The 17259-nt window shown below is 39.4% G+C and overlaps 1 protein-coding gene across 2 annotated transcripts in view; it reads right to left on the bottom strand.

The window, feature by feature from the left end:
- Nucleotides 1-17259, bottom strand: part of slc4a2b (solute carrier family 4 member 2b) — a 68398-nt gene that overhangs the window by 35718 nt on the left and 15421 nt on the right. For both annotated transcript variants that reach the window (XM_075452597.1, XM_075452598.1), the window contains exon 2: nucleotides 13701-13835. In XM_075452597.1, the coding sequence (XP_075308712.1) occupies nucleotides 13701-13724 (24 nt within the window). In that variant the 5' untranslated portion in view covers nucleotides 13725-13835. The remainder of the gene's footprint in view (nucleotides 1-13700; nucleotides 13836-17259) is intronic.

Genomic DNA, 17259 nt, shown 5'->3' with positions numbered 1-17259 from the left:
ATGCCGTGGGTTGCAAACTGAACAAATTTGAATCCAAAACAAACACCTCAATCACCTGAGATGTTGATACGTTGTGCAAAATAATACTTAAATATGCCTACAGTACTATAACTATCCATTTCAAGTTAAAAAGAGGAGTGAATATTTGTTCAGTCTCAAAATATCCTTTTTGATACAGTTCAATGGTCGTCTATGAATACATGAATGAATAATTCCTAATGGATCACATATCATTTGAAAGAGCCATTTCCAATCTTTAAATAGAAAGAAACTTACAATGAACACTTGTCATTAGTTTTCAAGTTATTCTTGGTTATTTGAAATGTTTCTCAAATTGCCCATTTCTTTTGGAATTCTCAGGAATCTGGAGCACTGTTGTAAAATTCTGTTGGGGTCTAGAGGGTTAAAGCAGACTGCAAGAAAGCTGGAGAGACAGTGGCGTTCCTCTAATTTAGAAGAGTCTCAGTTAGTCTGGAAAGATAGTTTAACAATGTATAAGAAAGCCCTTCGTAAAGCTAGAACTGCTTATTATTCATTATTGATGGAAGAGAATAAGAATAATCCCAGGTTTCTCTTCAGCGCTGTAGCCAGTCTGACTAAGAGTCCGAGCTCTGCTGAGCCAGTTATTCCTTTAACTCTCAGCAGTGATGATTTCATGAGCTTTTTTATTAATAAAATTGTTTCTATCAGAGAGAAGATTGATGGAGTCCTTCCCACTATTATCAGTGATGTATCATCAGGTATAGCAGCTTTAGAAGTATCTTTAGAACCTGATTTGTATTTAGACGGCTTCTGCCCAGTTGATCTCTCTGAGCTAACAACAGCAATAGTCTCTTCTAAACCATCAACTTGTGTTTTAGACCCAATCCCAACCAGACTGTTCAAGGAGGTTTTCCCATTAATAGACACTTCCATATTGGATTTGATCAATCTGTCTTTGTTGACAGGATATGTACCTCAGACTTTTAAGGTTGCTGTAATTAAACCTTTACTTAAAAAACCTACTCTTGATTCAGAAGTGTTGGCTCATTATAGACCTATATCCAATCTCCCTTTTATGTCTAAAGTTCTTGAAAAAATAGTTGCAGCTCAGCTTTGTGATCACTTACACAGAAATAATCTGTTTGAAGAGTTTCAGTCAGGATTCAGAGTGCATCATAGCACAGAAACTGCACTGCTGAAAGTTACCAATGATCTCCTCTTAGCCTCTGATAGCGGACTTGTGTCTGTGCTTGTCCTGTTGGATCTCAGTGCTGCATTTGATACGGTCGATCACAGTATCTTATTACACAGACTTGAACATGTTATTGGGATTAAAGGAACTGCATTAGGCTGGTTTAAGTCATATTTATCTGATAGATTTCAGTTTGTTCTTGTAAATGAAGAATCTTCCTCACACACCAGAGTAAGTCATGGAGTTCCCCAGGGTTCTGTGCTTGGACCGATTCTTTTCACTTTATACATGCTTCCATTAGGTAACATTATTAGACAGCATGGCATAAATTTCCATTGCTATGCTGATGATACTCAGCTGAACTTATCTATAAAACCAGATGAACCCAATAGGTTGGTCAGACTACAAGCATGTCTTAAAGACATAAAGACCTGGATGACTCAGAACTGTCTGCTTCTAAATTCAGACAAAACTGAAGTCGTTATCTTTGGACCTGAGCGTTTCAGGGAGAAATTGTCTAGCTATATAGTTACTCTAGATGGTATTTCCTTGGCTTCTAGATCTACAGTGAGGAACCTTGGAGTTATTTTTGACCAGAACTTATCATTTGACTCGCATATAAAACAGGTTTCTAGGACTGCCTTCTTTCATCTTCGTATTATTGTTAAAATCAGGAACATCTTGTCTCAGAGTGATGCAGAAAAACTAGTCCATGCATTTGTTACTTCAAGATTGGACTACTGTAATTCTTTATTATTGGGCTGTCCCACATATTCTCTGAAAAGCCTTCAGTTGATCCAAAATGCTGCAGCCAGAGTTTTGATGAGAACTAACAGGAGAGATCATATTTCTCCAATTTTAGCTTCTCTTCATTGGCTCCCTGTTAAATTCAGAATAGAATTTAAGATTCTTCTCCTTACATATAAAGCTCTTAATGACCGAGCTCCATCATATCTTAAAGATCTCATTGTAAGATATTTTCCTAACAGAGCACTTCGTTCCCAAACTGCAGGTTTACTTGAGGTTCCCAGAGTTTCTAAAAGTAGAATGGGAGGCAGAGCCTTCAGTTATCAGGCCCCTCTATTGTGGAATAAGCTGCCAGTAAATGTCCGGGAAGCAGACACCCTTTCCACTTTTAAGACCAGGCTTAAAACTTTCCTTTTTGATAAAGCTTATAGTTAGGTCTGTTGAATCTGATAGTGTGTCTGCTAGTGTGTCTTGTCCTGCCTCTACCTCTGGCACCCTCTATACTTTCATTTCATTTGAGGAGCAGATCTATATAGGGAGTATAGGGAATTACTCACTGAGTTTGGTCCTTTATTTATTTATTTTTTCGTTAGCACAAGTTTCTTGTGTTTACCTTGAATAGGGATGGCTCAGGTAATCCTGAAACATCCCATAGTTAAGCTGCTATAGGCCCAGACTGCTGGGGGGCCTCATCTGTCACACCTTTCCTCACTTTACTCTCTTTATGTATATGTGACATTATTGTGGTCATTAACTCGTGTTTCCCTGTTCCAACAGATATCCTTTGAATGCTGCTGCTGCTGCTGCTGCTGCCCCCCCCCCCCTCCTTTTCTGTCTTCTCAAACCCCAGCTGGTCGAGGCGGATGGCCACCCTTCCTGAGTCTGGTTCTGCCAGAGGTTTCTTCCTGTTAAAAGGGAGTCGTTTCTCTCCACAGTCGCCTCCGGCACGCTCAGGACAGGAGATTGGACCGAAAAACAAAAAGTTTTCAGTGTAATCTGTTGGTTTCCTTAGCTAGGAAATTGTTTTTGAATTGGCTCTATATGAACGAATTGGATTAATTTATGAATTATGATTATTATTAATTAATTGAATTCCAATTGGCTTGAATTGGACTTACTATCTAAGTGCCTTGAGATGACATTTGTTGTATTTGGCGCTATATAAATAAAAATGAATTTTATTGAATTGAAAAATGAACTAGTATTTAAAGGGTTAATTTTAGGAAAATAATTGAAAACTTGGTTATAATCCGAACTGAAGTGGAATAAAAGATTTCTGGGGAAAAAAAAGTGGAAAAAAAATATTAACATATGGTATTTTGGGGGTCATTTTAGAAGGGGACAAACTTGTCCCTTTTCAGAAATTAAGGAGTTTTTTTGTTTTGTTTTTTTAAATCAGACATAACAAAAAAAAAATTGAAATCACTAAAAATCAATGTTGTTGCTAATCATTGACATATCCCAGACCATAATAATTCCACTTTGCATTCCATATTTTGAAAATACTGGCACCTAAAGGCTTAAAATTTGGGCTAAAAAGTTCAAATTGGCATCTAAAGGGTTAATTTATTTTTTTAAATAATTGAAAAATTGGTAGTTATGATCAGAACTAGAGTGGAAGAAAAAAATTATGAAAAAAGAGGTAGAAATATTAATATATGATGTTTTTAGCAAATGCCCCCTTTCAGAAATTGAGCTTTTTTAAATTTTTTATTTAATTATCCCCGCTCAACAATTCCACTCTGCATTCTATATATTGAAAATATAGCAGTTTTTGTGTTGTTTAAAAAAAAAAAAAATTATATATATACACACATATACACAGTATATATATATAAATTTTTTATATATTTTTTTTTAAACGGAAATACGCGTTTACATCATTAACCAGTATTTAAAGGGTTACATTTTTTTAAATAATTGAAAACTTGGCAGTTATGATCAGAACTGAAGTGGAAGAAAAGACTTGTGAAAAATAAAAAAATAATAATTGGAAAAAAATATTAATATGTTTTTGAGTTGATTTAAAAGGGGACAAAAATGTCCCCTTTCAGAAATTAAGTTGTGTTTTAAATCAGGTATGAGGGTTAAACGTTTTAAGCTAACAAGAGAACCGATCTTGTGGAGCAACGGGCTTTAAAAAGTGCGGCGACTGCGCTATATGCTGAAGTAGACACCAAGTGTGTGGAGGCAGGAAGAGATTATCTGTGTCCTGAGGTAGTTTCAAATCCCACACAGTCAGCACTCCCAGGCGAAGGAGACGGGATAGGCTGCAGATGCTGTAGTGATCATGTGGCTGCTGTGTCACTGCATTCCTGCATATCTTAACGTGACTCTGCAAGGAAGCCCGAATACACAATATCCTGATTTTACTCCCAAAGCAAACAGGTTGTGACCCACTTATTACCAAGCGTTACATTTCTATTACGCAAACACAGATTATCACAATCTTCCAGGCCTGATTTTTTTTCCCCTCCACAATAAAAAGCCTCCTTAAAAGATGTAAAGAAATAAAAAATTAACATACTCATGAGCTCCTTTAATCAATCTGAAACCACAAAAACATTTAGAAATCAATGATTTGAGGTTTCCTTCCAATTCCTTTTACTATCCATAAGCTTAATGATAAGTGGTTCCCTAGAATAGACTCTAAATAACTTACTGATAAACAGCTCCTGCTAAACGAAGGCGGTTCTGTAGCAGCTGCCAGATGCTCGTCACAGATTAATTATGATGTAATAGGACACGGTGTGAGTCACAAAGCACTGATCCCAATCATCGACCGGTGTCTCTCCCACTGTAAGTGATACTTTAACACTGGAAGGTCAAAGTTCACGACTGCAGAAGGTGATGGAGACGTGATAACAGCTAATGTTCGTCAGAGGTTCCACATCTGAAGGGGTGAAACTCTGTGGATTTTGCCGAAATCAAGCACTTGTAGGTAAAGATTTACTTCTTTTAAAGTCCAAATGACATAAAACGCGTTAAAGTTTGTTGCATTAAAGCCAATTCACAGCATCTGCACCGACTTGGTCGACCGTGTCACTCTGCAGCCCAAAAACATCTGTGACTGCCGACCAGTTTCGTGCCGCAGAACATCTGGAGTCCCAATCTGTGCACAGAAATCATGAAGCCAGCTTTGAATGAACTGGAAACATTCAACCTTGCACAACAACTGGAAATGATGCAAGCGTTTCCAAAGAAACGAACGGTGGCTCTAAAATTATGACCGAACAAACGTATAGTGGAAAAGTCAACTGCTCACACCCGAAGTAAAACAGACTAGAAATCAAACCGAAAGGCCTTTTTGGATTTTGAGCATATTCAATTCAATTTTGAATTTTCCATTTTTATTTATTTATATAGCGCCAAATACAACAAATTTCATCAAGGCACTTATATAATAAAGTCCAATTCAAGCCAATTGGAATTCAGTTAATTGTAATCATAATTATTTACAAAATAATCCAATTAATCCAATCCATATCAACACCAAAGCTGTTATTAAACATCACGGGACTGAGATCCAGCTCATATGTTGTGTAAAACAACCACACCTGCCGTCTTTACACCAAATCCCAACATAAAAACGTTCAGTTCACTACTTAGCCTATCTTTATGCTAAGCTAGGCCAAATGCGCAAGCCAAAAAGCCGGGAACCACGATTTCACCGACAGATGCAGCAGATGTTTGCTAAAGGTTCTTCTCTCCACAAGAGACAAATCTCATCGTTGAAATGAACAGGATCGCCGTCAGATTTTTATCTTTAAAACACAAAACATATGGGAGCGGGAAAAGCTAAAAGCTACCCTGAGAAGGGTAACGATCTGTAACTAGTGACATATTAAAGATATCATTAGAAAGTAATCATTACCCTGGATCTCTAATAAGAAAGTCAAACCTGTTGGCAAAGTAAAAGTGCATTCTGAAAGCGCAACCACCGGAGTAAACATTAACCGTCTGCAGAGTTCATGAGAAGCAGCGCTCGAAATTAACGGTGTCCCGACGTCCCGGGGACCATAACAAAATGACACAGGGACACAACATTATCATATCTGGGACAATCGCGGGACAATGGGCAAAAAACTTTAAAAAAAAAACAAAAACAAAAAAACCTTGAATTATTATTATTAGTTACTTATTATGAGCCCCCTCTGTCCATTTTAATTGTTTATTTTATGATGTTCATGCATGTCGGTGCATCAGTACAGAGCAGTGCATTCTGTTCTAGAATCTTTGGCCCAAGTCTGCCCTCACTTGCTAGAGCTACAACTAACGCTACCACTAGGTCTACTACGTGCAAGACACGGTTTACAGAATCAAATCATTTTCACACGCGTGACAAGAGCTGAAGACTGAAAATGTTAAGGTGGTTAAAACGGGCCGTGCCCGAAGACGATAACCCCGACGGAACGTCCTTTGACACGGACAACGGACCTGAAGGTCCATCCGAAGGTCCATCGTCTGTCAATGTGGTAAGTTATTTTCGATTATTACCTGCTAATTATTGTTCGTTTCTAAGTGCTAATGGTTGGGTACTACTGTGGGAAGGGCTGGGCTACTGGCAAGGCTAGCAACTAAACGAAGGTAATGAACCTGGTTAGACGCCTTATAAAATACAATCAGGAACGATGTCAATGATATTGACAGAAGATGACGTTCAAAGGAACAATACTGTTTTCTTTCAAATTCAGAGAGTTTTGTTTGCACAGCAGCTCAAACAGGCTAGGAACTACCACTGGTAATGTTGCTAACATTAGGACCTAGAACTTCCCTCGTTTTGACGGCCACCCTTCCCAGCCTAGCAGACTGTCCAAACTTAAAAGACAGACTGCAGCGGATATATACATAGACCACTTAATTTTGAACTGTATTTTCCGTCATTGGATTTCGCCATCAGACAGTACACGTTGTCATTCGGAATATGCCTGGGGTCCGTTTCACAAAGCAGGTTCAACCAACTCTGAGTCTATTCCTGATCTCTGAGTTGATCTACTCTGAGATAGAAAACTCTGAGTTTTCGGTTCCAGAAACGCTGATTTGAGTGAGGTTAATCAACTCTGAGTAGGTTCACCTTGAGTTTAGTGCGTGCACCACAACTTTAAAAAGCCAGCATCAATGGAGCCCCGATTCAATGAGTCACCATGGCAACGGGGAAGAGGAGGGGCTACGTTTTTCACCAACCTCGAATTGGAAATCTTAATGCGCTCATACGGCGAGTTTCAACAGGTTTTTAGAAATAAGTGCAACACCGTTGCAGCTGCAAAAGTGTAAGTTTAAATGTAGTCCTTTGCAATCACAATAATATTACAGGGAAACTGCTTGAATGGTAGCCCATTCATTTATTTCATTTAGGTGCAATCCCGCGGGGGAGAAGCGCACTTGGCAGCAGCTTAAGATGAAATATAAAAACATTGTTCAAACAGGTGAGACCTCGGCATGGAGGTACCTCATTTTGATCATGTTTTACACTGTAAAATAAATATCAAGTGGCTATTTGACTGTGCAGTTATTTTATTCCCAACATAATGCTGTTTTCACACACATAAACTATGTCTTCTCATCTATATCATGTTCTGTTAAATAATTAAGCCTATTTAAACTAACACAGACTTCTGAGCCAACAGAAAGAAGGCAGATGCCCGTAAAACGGGTGCTGCCCAGCACCGCCACCTCTTACGGAAGGCCAGTGGCTGAGGGAGTCCACCCCAAGAGACAAGGGCCTTTATAAAATATAACAGGCCTATATATATCTTTTTTAAGCCTATTCATACAAATATTTATTTGTCTTTTATGTCTTTTTTTTCTTTTGTCCCAACAAAATTCTGATGGTGCCGCTCAAAAAGATAATTGTCTAAATGCAAAAATCTATGCGCGGTCTGATAACCATCTCCCGACGAATATTTATTTCTCTGCGCAGTAATGCTGCTCCTTCATCCACGGGATCGTTGTCAAAAGGACATGTTCGTGAAAAAAGTTGCCTCCTACTGTGCCTAATGACTTATAGAAGTAGAAGAACTCGCTCTGCTGACTGAATGAATGAGGAAATCAAATGGCGTGTGTGGCTGAAAGAGGGCGGAGACAGAAAGAAACTCAAGGTTTCTTGAATAAAACCTGGTCCCGACCAGGTTAGGTTCAGAGAGTCTGTTACTACGGTAACTGACCGAGAGGTTAAGTTACCTCTCTTTGTGAAACAGGCTAGAGTTACCCCTCTTTCTCAGGGTTGAGTTACCTCCCTTTGTGAAACGGAAAACTCAGGGTTTCCCTCATTTCAGGGTTAACCTACTCAGAGTTTTCACTAAACCTGCTTCGTGAAACGGACCTCTGGTTGGATTTTACAATGATTGTGTCAGTGAGCCCTTGCTAGGTTAGTGTGCAGTGTCACGGATTGTCAAGGTCATGGTACTAAAGTTCCAGTCGGCACAATGTTTGTTCATTTGACAGGGACGTTTATATATGTGAGGGGAAACGTGAGTTTAGCCGATAAAATAGATTCTACAGTCTATCTTTAATGTATTTTTGGTGGCCTCAGGGCACGGCGACCCATGTTTAATGACTGACATTAGAAACTACTACACACACACGTCCTCACAGGTGCACACACATGAATGAAGTACTGTAAATAATATGAATGATATCTGTGTGACTAAAGGTTTCAATACTAATAACAATAAAAAAATGTACATTACGTTGTTTTGTTGCACTTTTATCTAAACTGACTTAACAGTTATTTACAGTTTCTGAAGCCGTGTTGGGTTAGGTGCCTTGCTGAAGGACATTTCATCCATGGATGGCATGACTGCTGACTTTTTAAACATCTCTAAATGGGGTAACAACAGGTACATTTTCATAAAAAGGGATAACAGTAATGGTGAAAAATGATAAGTTGGTTTATACATGCCATCAAATATTGAAGGTACAAGTAGATGAAATGAACATGAAAGGGGTGTTGTTTTCAACTATAGTGTGGTGCAGATGTTGTGAGATGAAACATTTTCTAAATTAGCTGTTTGGCTCCTTTAAATAAACGGGTGTCTATTCAGTGCATTCGCCAAAGTTAAAAAAACTGGAAATGGAATAAGTCTTATTTTGAAGAAGATATTGTATATGACAGGACATGTCATTCGCGTTTTGTAACTTTTATTGTAACATTGCAGTTACAAATATAGGCCTAATACAATATTCAGATGATTCTTAACCACTCCGCTCAATTTCAGACAAGAGAAAAATGGGGACACTATTGCTTGCATTCGGGACAATACAACACAGAATTCGGGACCACTGGCGGACACAAAGAAAAAAGCTAATTTCGAGCCCTGATGAGAAGGTTAAATTTACCCGGAGAACCAGTCAGGGAATACAAGTCAATGCATCAGACTCACCGGGTCTCTGTTTGCACTGTTCAAAATTATGTCTAACTGTCTGGGAATGATAAGAGAAGAAGTAAATATCAGACGGAGAAGAAACCACACTTTGGACTCAGTCACTCCAATCGTCTACACTCAAAATACGCCAAAACTCACCTTAAAAGTGTAAAGAAAGTCCATCAAAATACGTGGAACAGAGACGGTTTGTTCTTCCAGTCTGAGAATTACAAATCAGTTACAAATCAGAGCGAGACACGCAGGATGGTCCGTTTCCCTCACGTCTGTTAGCCGCCTGTTCCGTGACCGGGGCAGATCCTCGGAGGAGGAGGAAGACATTTCTCAAATGTTCAATAGGTCTTCAAACCCAAACAGGTTTGTGTAAACTCTCCCTGACCACACAAACACACCTTGTTGAGTGGATAATAATTAACTCGCTGGAGTCAGACAAGAGAACAGCCAATAACCGCCAACACGCCGTCAAAGCACAAACGTTTTTATTATAGAGAGCTTCTTGATCATCAGGCTACGGGCTGGCAAGCCTCATTTATATTTATATATATGTGTGTGTGTGTGTGTGTGTGTGTTTTTTGGCTTTCACCTGACTTACAAACTACAAAAGAGCAAAGACTTCTAATTGAAGTCGATTGAAGTTTCAAAGTGGCTGAAGTAAAAAGAGCCAAAAAAAAAGAAACTGAATGGGATTCACTGACTTTAAAGGGATAGTTCGCTTCTTTTGACATGAAGCTCTATAACATCCCATATCAGCAGCATCATTTATGAACATCTTCTTACCCCCTGCTGCGTCCTGTGAGCCGAGTTCCAGCCTCGTTTTGGAGTTGATGAAGGTAGTCCGGCTAGTTGGCTGGGGTTTAAAAAATAAAGCGTTTTGCTTCTCAAAACAATATGCGTTCAAAAGAGTAATACATTTGCATCACAAAATCGTTCTCCAGGAAAAAGTCAGACCTCACAATCGCTTGGCCCTATTTTCTCTCCCTTCATATCACTGCCTGCTGCCGCCTGCCGCCTCTGTTACGGTGTTTTACAAGTGATTGTGAGGTCTGATTTTTTCCTAGAGAACGATTTTGTGATGCAAATGTATTACTCTTTTGAACGCATATTGTTTTGAGAAGCAAAACGCTTTATTTTTTTAAACCCCAGCCAACTAGCTTTCATCAAAACGAGGCTGGAACTCTGCTCACAGGACGCAGCAGGGGGTAAGAACATGTTCATAAATGATGTTGCTAATATTGGATGTCATACAGCTTCATGTCAAAAGAGGCGAACTATCCCTTTAAGCAAAACTACTGTAAATCCTGACCAGTGAGAGTTCCAACAGGACCTAAAAAGAAGGTTCAACGTCAGCTTTCTCTAAAAGGACACAATCTAAAATAATTCAGAATCAGGCTTCCTTGCATCCACACATCGCGAGTTCTTCACTATCATATCAGGGTCTCCTGAGGAGCCAGCTCCCAGTTCAGGGGCTGATAAACCCCCCCCCAGTTAGAACCAGCTCAGGTGACCTTTAACCATCCCTCTTTTCTGCAGCTTGAGACTCGGGCTGCTGGGGGGCCTCCCAGGATGCACGGAGCACTCTTACTTCTTTGCTACATTTTTAGAATATGCAACAAGTGCGTCGCATCACATTTCCACATTGTATTTTAAATCCCCTGTAGGCCTCTAAGCAGGGTGTATACAGGTATAAACAAGTTAAATTTAAGACTTTTTAAGACCTTTTAATACCACTTCTAAATGAAATTTAAGACCAAACGTACGATGGAAATACCAAGTAAACACACTGACAGTATGGTAAAATGACAATTGAGTTTAAGAACATCGGCTAAATGTGTGTCATGCGAAAAGATCACAAAAATGTCACTGTCCTAAATTAAATTTATTACAATATTTTCAGAACATTTAAGTCCCATGAACAAATGCTTATAAAATTAAGTAAATATATTAAAAAAAAAAAATAAAATACTGTTCCTTTAGAGCAAAAAGCAAAATACACAAATATTTAAGACCTATGCAATCTGAATTTAAAGGGATAATCCGGCGTAAAATGCACTTTAGATCAATTTACGGGATGTTGGGAGTACATACGTTGAGTTGACATCAAAATCATGTCATTCGGATGTGTTTTGAGAATTTCGATTTGACCGTTTTTAGCCAAAAGTCGTTAGCCTGGAAGTCAGAGGGGCATATCGTTTTGCCGCTACAAAACGCTATTTTTATACCGCTTCTACAGCTCCAAACAACATAACACTTACGTGGTAGTGAGTAGAGGGTCCCTAAAGCCAAACCGAAGTGTCCCGAGGTCTTCATGTGGTTGGATATAGAGTCCAGAATGAATTTAATCAAGCCAGTACCTTTCCGGAAATGTGTCTGCTGCAGCTGCCGCTACAGACCGTGGTGAAGTTGGTTTGATATTGGATATTCGCAATAAGGAAATAAGGTTTATTTTTTTTCAAACCAATATCAAACCAACTTCACCACGGTCTGTAGCGGCAGCTGCAGCAGACACATTTCCGGAAAGGTACTGGCTTGATTAAATTCATTCTGGACTCTCTATCCGACCACATGAAGACCTCGGGACACTTCGGTTTGGCTTTAGGGACCCTCTACTCACTACCACGTAAGTGTTCTGTTGTGTGGAGCTGTAGAAGAGGTATAAAAATAGCATTTTGTAGCTGCGATACTCGATGCCCTCATCACTTCCACGCTGACGACTTTTGGCTGAAAACGGTCAAATCGAAATTCTCAAAACACATCCGAATGACATGATTTTGATGACATCTCAACGTATGTACTCCCAACATCCCGTAAATTGATCTAAGTGCATTTTACGCCGGATTATCCCTTTAAGACAATTTCATACTTTTTCATACTTTTAAGGTCTTATTTTCAGGAAAATTGATTTATGACTTTTTAAGACTTTTTAAGGACCCGCGGCCACCCTGTCTAAGGTTTCAGATCCGAACAGAGCCGACCATCCTGCTTCGTGCTTTTAGGTTCACGTTTCTAAATAATATGTTTTCCCTTCTGTCCAACTGCTCCAGTCTGGTTCTGTTTAAGGGTTTTCTACACAATTTCATCAAATTCACCCCAAAACAAACAAAAAAAAAATAACCTGAAATAACTTTTACTAAGACTTTGTGATGCGAGGATCAAATCAAAATTGACAAAAAAAAATGTAAAAAACGTAAAGATATTGAATCCGAAATGTGTCGAATTATAAATTTAGGTTAAATGATGAGTTAAAGTCATATAAGAAAAAAAAAAAGCAAAGCAACTTTTATCTTATAGTGAAGAAAATAAGGTCAAAAGTGAACGTTGAACTAATCAAAAACACAACATTTCTGCATTCGACCCGTTCTTACACAGGTCGAGGCACGGCTTGTCAGCCTGGTCACATAGTTGTGCAACATTTGAGAGGAAGCAGCTCAGATAATGCTGACAAAAATGCAAAAGCTAAAGGAAAAGAAGGCATTTCCTAAACTGGGGCAAAGACAAAAAGAGCCGTTTTGGTGCTCGAATCAACGTCACAAGCTATGGAGTGACCAAGACGTGGCCTCGGTGCCTTCATTGTGTTCTTCTTCTACACTTTCTGGCCATCTGCACGTGTGCAGAGCTGAAATATGGGTAAAACAACACGAGATGTTGTGCAATCTGGACGAATCAATAAAAGAAAAAGAAAAAGTAACGCTTATAATTCCTGGAAGTCAGCCCCACACAAGTAATCCTGGGATTCTCCAACCTTCATGAGCAGAAATCTAGCAATATGAGACTATTGGAGGTGGATTTTCCCTTTAGGCCACTGATATTTACCAGTTAGATCGTCTTAATCGTGAGAGCTTGCTGAGAATCTCCAGAATACAGGAATGCAGCTCTCAGGGCTTTGCCAGTCGAAGCCATCATATCAGCCCCTCCAGCAGCTATTTAATCAGCTTTTTTTATTACGGGCGAATATTATTTTAACGTTTCCAACTGTTGGGCTTAAAGGAAAGGTCAGGAAAATGCTTTTCACTGGGACTCGGCTTGGCGTTCTCCAGTATTCTAATGAAAGGGAAATTCAGGAAGAAAAAAAAGCAGCCCTCTGTGCATATTTGAGCTATTCTGAGCATTTCTGAGTGAGAACTGCTGTACGCTGGCAGGGATTAGATGCGACTAGATTTGTAGACACATGGCAGCCGAAGGAAGAGCACCGTCCAAAATACACACTTCAATGCCAGAGAGCCCAGAGGAAGCTGATGCAGCATAAATCCTGCTCGGGTGGAGAATGTGAACTGAAACAGAGGAAACTTTGGAGCTTCAGTCATGCACGAGGCCACAAACAGCTAAACGAGCTGCATGTACTCTGCGTTTTTCCACCAGGAACATGTGGCTGCCGGTGATGCTCTACATGCGGTACTTACACCATGTGTGCTGGGGTTGCTCATGGCTCCGCAGTGGAGTCTGCCGGTCAAATCGCTTGGAGGCTGGGTTATGCTGGTGTGGCTTTAGCCCTTCTCTTTCTCACTGGGACTCAGACAGCTTTTGGGCAGCATAACCTGCAGGCAGATACAGATAAAAGGGAGTTAGTTCACATTTAAAACATCCGGGGAGGGGGTCACAAGAGTGAGGAAGATGCACATGAATGGGCTCAATATTGAATTCAGACAGAAAATATGAGGATAGTAATAGCGTAACTGGAATAAAAGTGAGAAGCCTAATTTTAGTCAAACAAACAAAGAGAAGCTGCATGCTGCCACTTCTGACCAATCAGCACAGAGCAAGAATTAAAGAGGGGCGGGGCTTAAAGACAGGAGATAAAAATACACAGAGGACAAAAAGTGTTCATTGTTTAAGGTTAAAGCGTCCTCAACCACAGAATTATGAGCCCATTAATGAGCATCATTTGAGCTCATTAAAATGTCCAGTGAAGAGGAGGCAAGATGTCTAGTGTTGACAGAAAGCAACCAACTGAATACCCTCAGTGTTACCAATCTCTTTCAAGCATGTCGGAGAAACCACAGAAGCCAATGAAAATATTAAAGCCAGCGCTCGGTTTGTGAAAAAGAAAAGCGGAAGATCCAGGTCATCTGCAGACAAACGGCTCAGAGTTACTGCATTTTAGGACACACGCAGGATGCAATGAGCGACTTCCAAGGCCAGATGGATGACCGTCTGATGATCATGTGATCTGTAACTTTCTGAGGTCGAGTCTAAAGCCAAACGTTGGACACAGTTTTACGACAGGCCTGGCAGGTCATCCCAAAACAATAAAACACATGGATCAACGTCAGACTTTACCGATACGTTTTGTGTTTGAGGATCTTCTTAGTCCAAAGTAGACACTTAACAAGTTTTTTTTAATGAAATTAAGTGGAGGTCATTAACCTTTAAGTGAGATAAGAGGCCGATAATACGGTGCTACTGTGCAGATGAGCCTCCGATAAGAAGCAGCGCCTCCACCCACTTCACCTCCATCCCTCCTGAGCCTTTGTTAAAGTGTGTCACTAGCAACATTATCAACTAAATAGCTTTCTTTGAGCCCAGAAGGAGAAGAGTGCTCTCTTTTGTTTCGATTCTTTAAAGAAACGTTTGAAAACGGCGCCCTGCCAAAAGCAGCCTGGCCTCCTGACAGCAGCTATCAAAGCAGCGATAAGCCTCCCCCGATGCCAGAACACGATCATATCTCTTAACCTGTTGACAGCTAGGGATTTAATAGGTGTTTCATTAAAGCACACCGACGAGAGATTAATCTCAAAGTAGTGATATGTAGTAGCTGGTCACGTAAAAACAACCAAAACAAAGCAAACTAGAAAGCTGCAAGCAGCCTTGAGCCTTTTCCCCCCATGTCTTAAGAGTAACCTGGCCAAAGAGGAACACATACTGAATGAATTAAGGAAAGCTAAACTTGAACTAAATGAAATTATTGATAAACAAACACAGTTCCTGATACAAAGACTTCGCTTGGAGAATTTTGAGCATGGCAATAAATCTGGAAGGTTCCTAGCAAATCAATTAAAGATTAACAAAGAGAAAACTACAATCTCTTTGGTTAGGGATTCGGAAGGAAATATTACCCATGACCCTGATGTAATCAACAATGCTTTTAGGGACTTCTATAAAGCCTTATATTCATCACAAAATGATCCACCAGACAGAAACATAGATCAGTTTCTTAGTAACATCAACCTCCCAAAATTACAACTCGAACAGGCGACGGCTCTGGATTCACCCCTCAACAGGAGAACTCCATGAAGCCATTCAACATATGCCTAGTAACAAAGCCCCAGGACCAGATGGTTTTCCAGCTGAGTTCTACAAAGAATTTTGGACTGTTTTGGAACCTACATTTCACAAAATGGTTTTACAAGTCAAGGAAAATGGCAGATTATCCCCTAACATGAACTCTGCTAACATTATCCTTCTACAGAAACCAGGAAAAGACCATGTACTTCCATCCAGCTACCGCCCAATATAACTAATAAATGTAGACCTCAAAATAATCTGCAAAGCTCTTGCCAAAAGAATAGAAAAAATAACTCCCCTTATAATACATCCTGAGCAGACAGGTTTTATAAAGGTAGACACTCATCCACTAACACACGCAGACTAATTAATCTCATAGATTATTCTACCATCAACAACTTGGAAACCACAATTGTCTCTCTAGATGCTGAAAAAGCATTTGATAAAGTTAACTGGAAATTTTTATTTGCAGCATTAAACAAATTCGGGTTTGGGTCGTACTTCATTAACTGGATAAGGATATCATATAGCTCCCCAAATGCATGTGTCAGGACAAATGATCAAATTTCTCCAAGCTTCAGTCTGCAGAGAGGTACCAGACAGGGTTGCCCACTTTCACCCTCACTTTTTACAATCTTCATTGAACCTTTAGCAGCTGCTATCAGACAAGATGGAAGTATTAAAGGCATCCATCCCAAAAATATTGAACATAAAATAAGTCTTTATGCTGATGATGTATTGCTTTTCCTTCAGAACTCAGAGACATCTCTCACTCACACGATCACACTCATAAATAAATTCTCAGCACTTTCTGACTACTCTATCAACTGGTCTAAGACCACCGTTCTGCCCATCAACTGTAGTTTCAAGAATATACCTGCTATCACTTTACAGTCAGGAAATATTAGATACTTAGGCATAAACATTTCCTCCAGGCTGTCAGAGCTAACAAAGCTAAAGTATGTTCAACTCTTAAAGACAGTAGAGGATGATCTCACTCGTTGGAAGTCATTACCCATATCACTTATGGGGAGAGTTGCTACCATTAAAATGATGGTATTACCAAAAGTTACCTATTTGTTTTCAATGATCCCCATAAAACCATCCGCTACTTGGTTTAAGTCACTAGATTCATGCATCTCCAAATTTCTGTGGAAAAACAAACCACCACGTGTTAGTTTAAAAACTCTACAGAAGACCAAGGACAGTGGTGGATTAGATTTACCTAATTTTCAGCACTATTTCTTAGCTAATAGGTTACAAAATATATCAAAATGGTTTAAATCTAGCCCACTAGATGAACCATGGATAAATATAGAACAAGCTTTATGTGATAATATGGAAATCTCAGACCTGCCACTTATTAGTCCAAATGTAAAACATCACAAATGCTTCAAAAGCATTAACATCAGCACCTCTCTGACAGCCTGGTGGGAATTTCTTAAAATTACAAAGTCCTCACTTCTCCCGTGTAAACTTACACCCATCTGGAACAATCCTGACATCCTGCAAAACAAAAAAATGCTAAACTTTACTCTATGGAAGAACAAAGGAATAAAGCATCTGGAACATGTTGTCCAAAATGGAAATTTTATTTCATTCGATGCGCTCATATCACAACATGGGTTAGGAAGCAATAAATTTCTAGAATACCAACAACTTAAATCTATAATAACTAAGAAATATATCCTCCAACAACCAGACTTACAACTCCCCATTAGGGTAGCACAATTTTTA

This window comes from Odontesthes bonariensis, chromosome 20 (genome assembly GCF_027942865.1).
Source record: "Odontesthes bonariensis isolate fOdoBon6 chromosome 20, fOdoBon6.hap1, whole genome shotgun sequence".
Classification (NCBI taxonomy): domain Eukaryota; kingdom Metazoa; phylum Chordata; class Actinopteri; order Atheriniformes; family Atherinopsidae; genus Odontesthes; species Odontesthes bonariensis.
The sequence above is the reverse complement of the archived record's forward strand: the minus strand, read 5'-3'. Positions and strand labels throughout refer to the sequence as shown.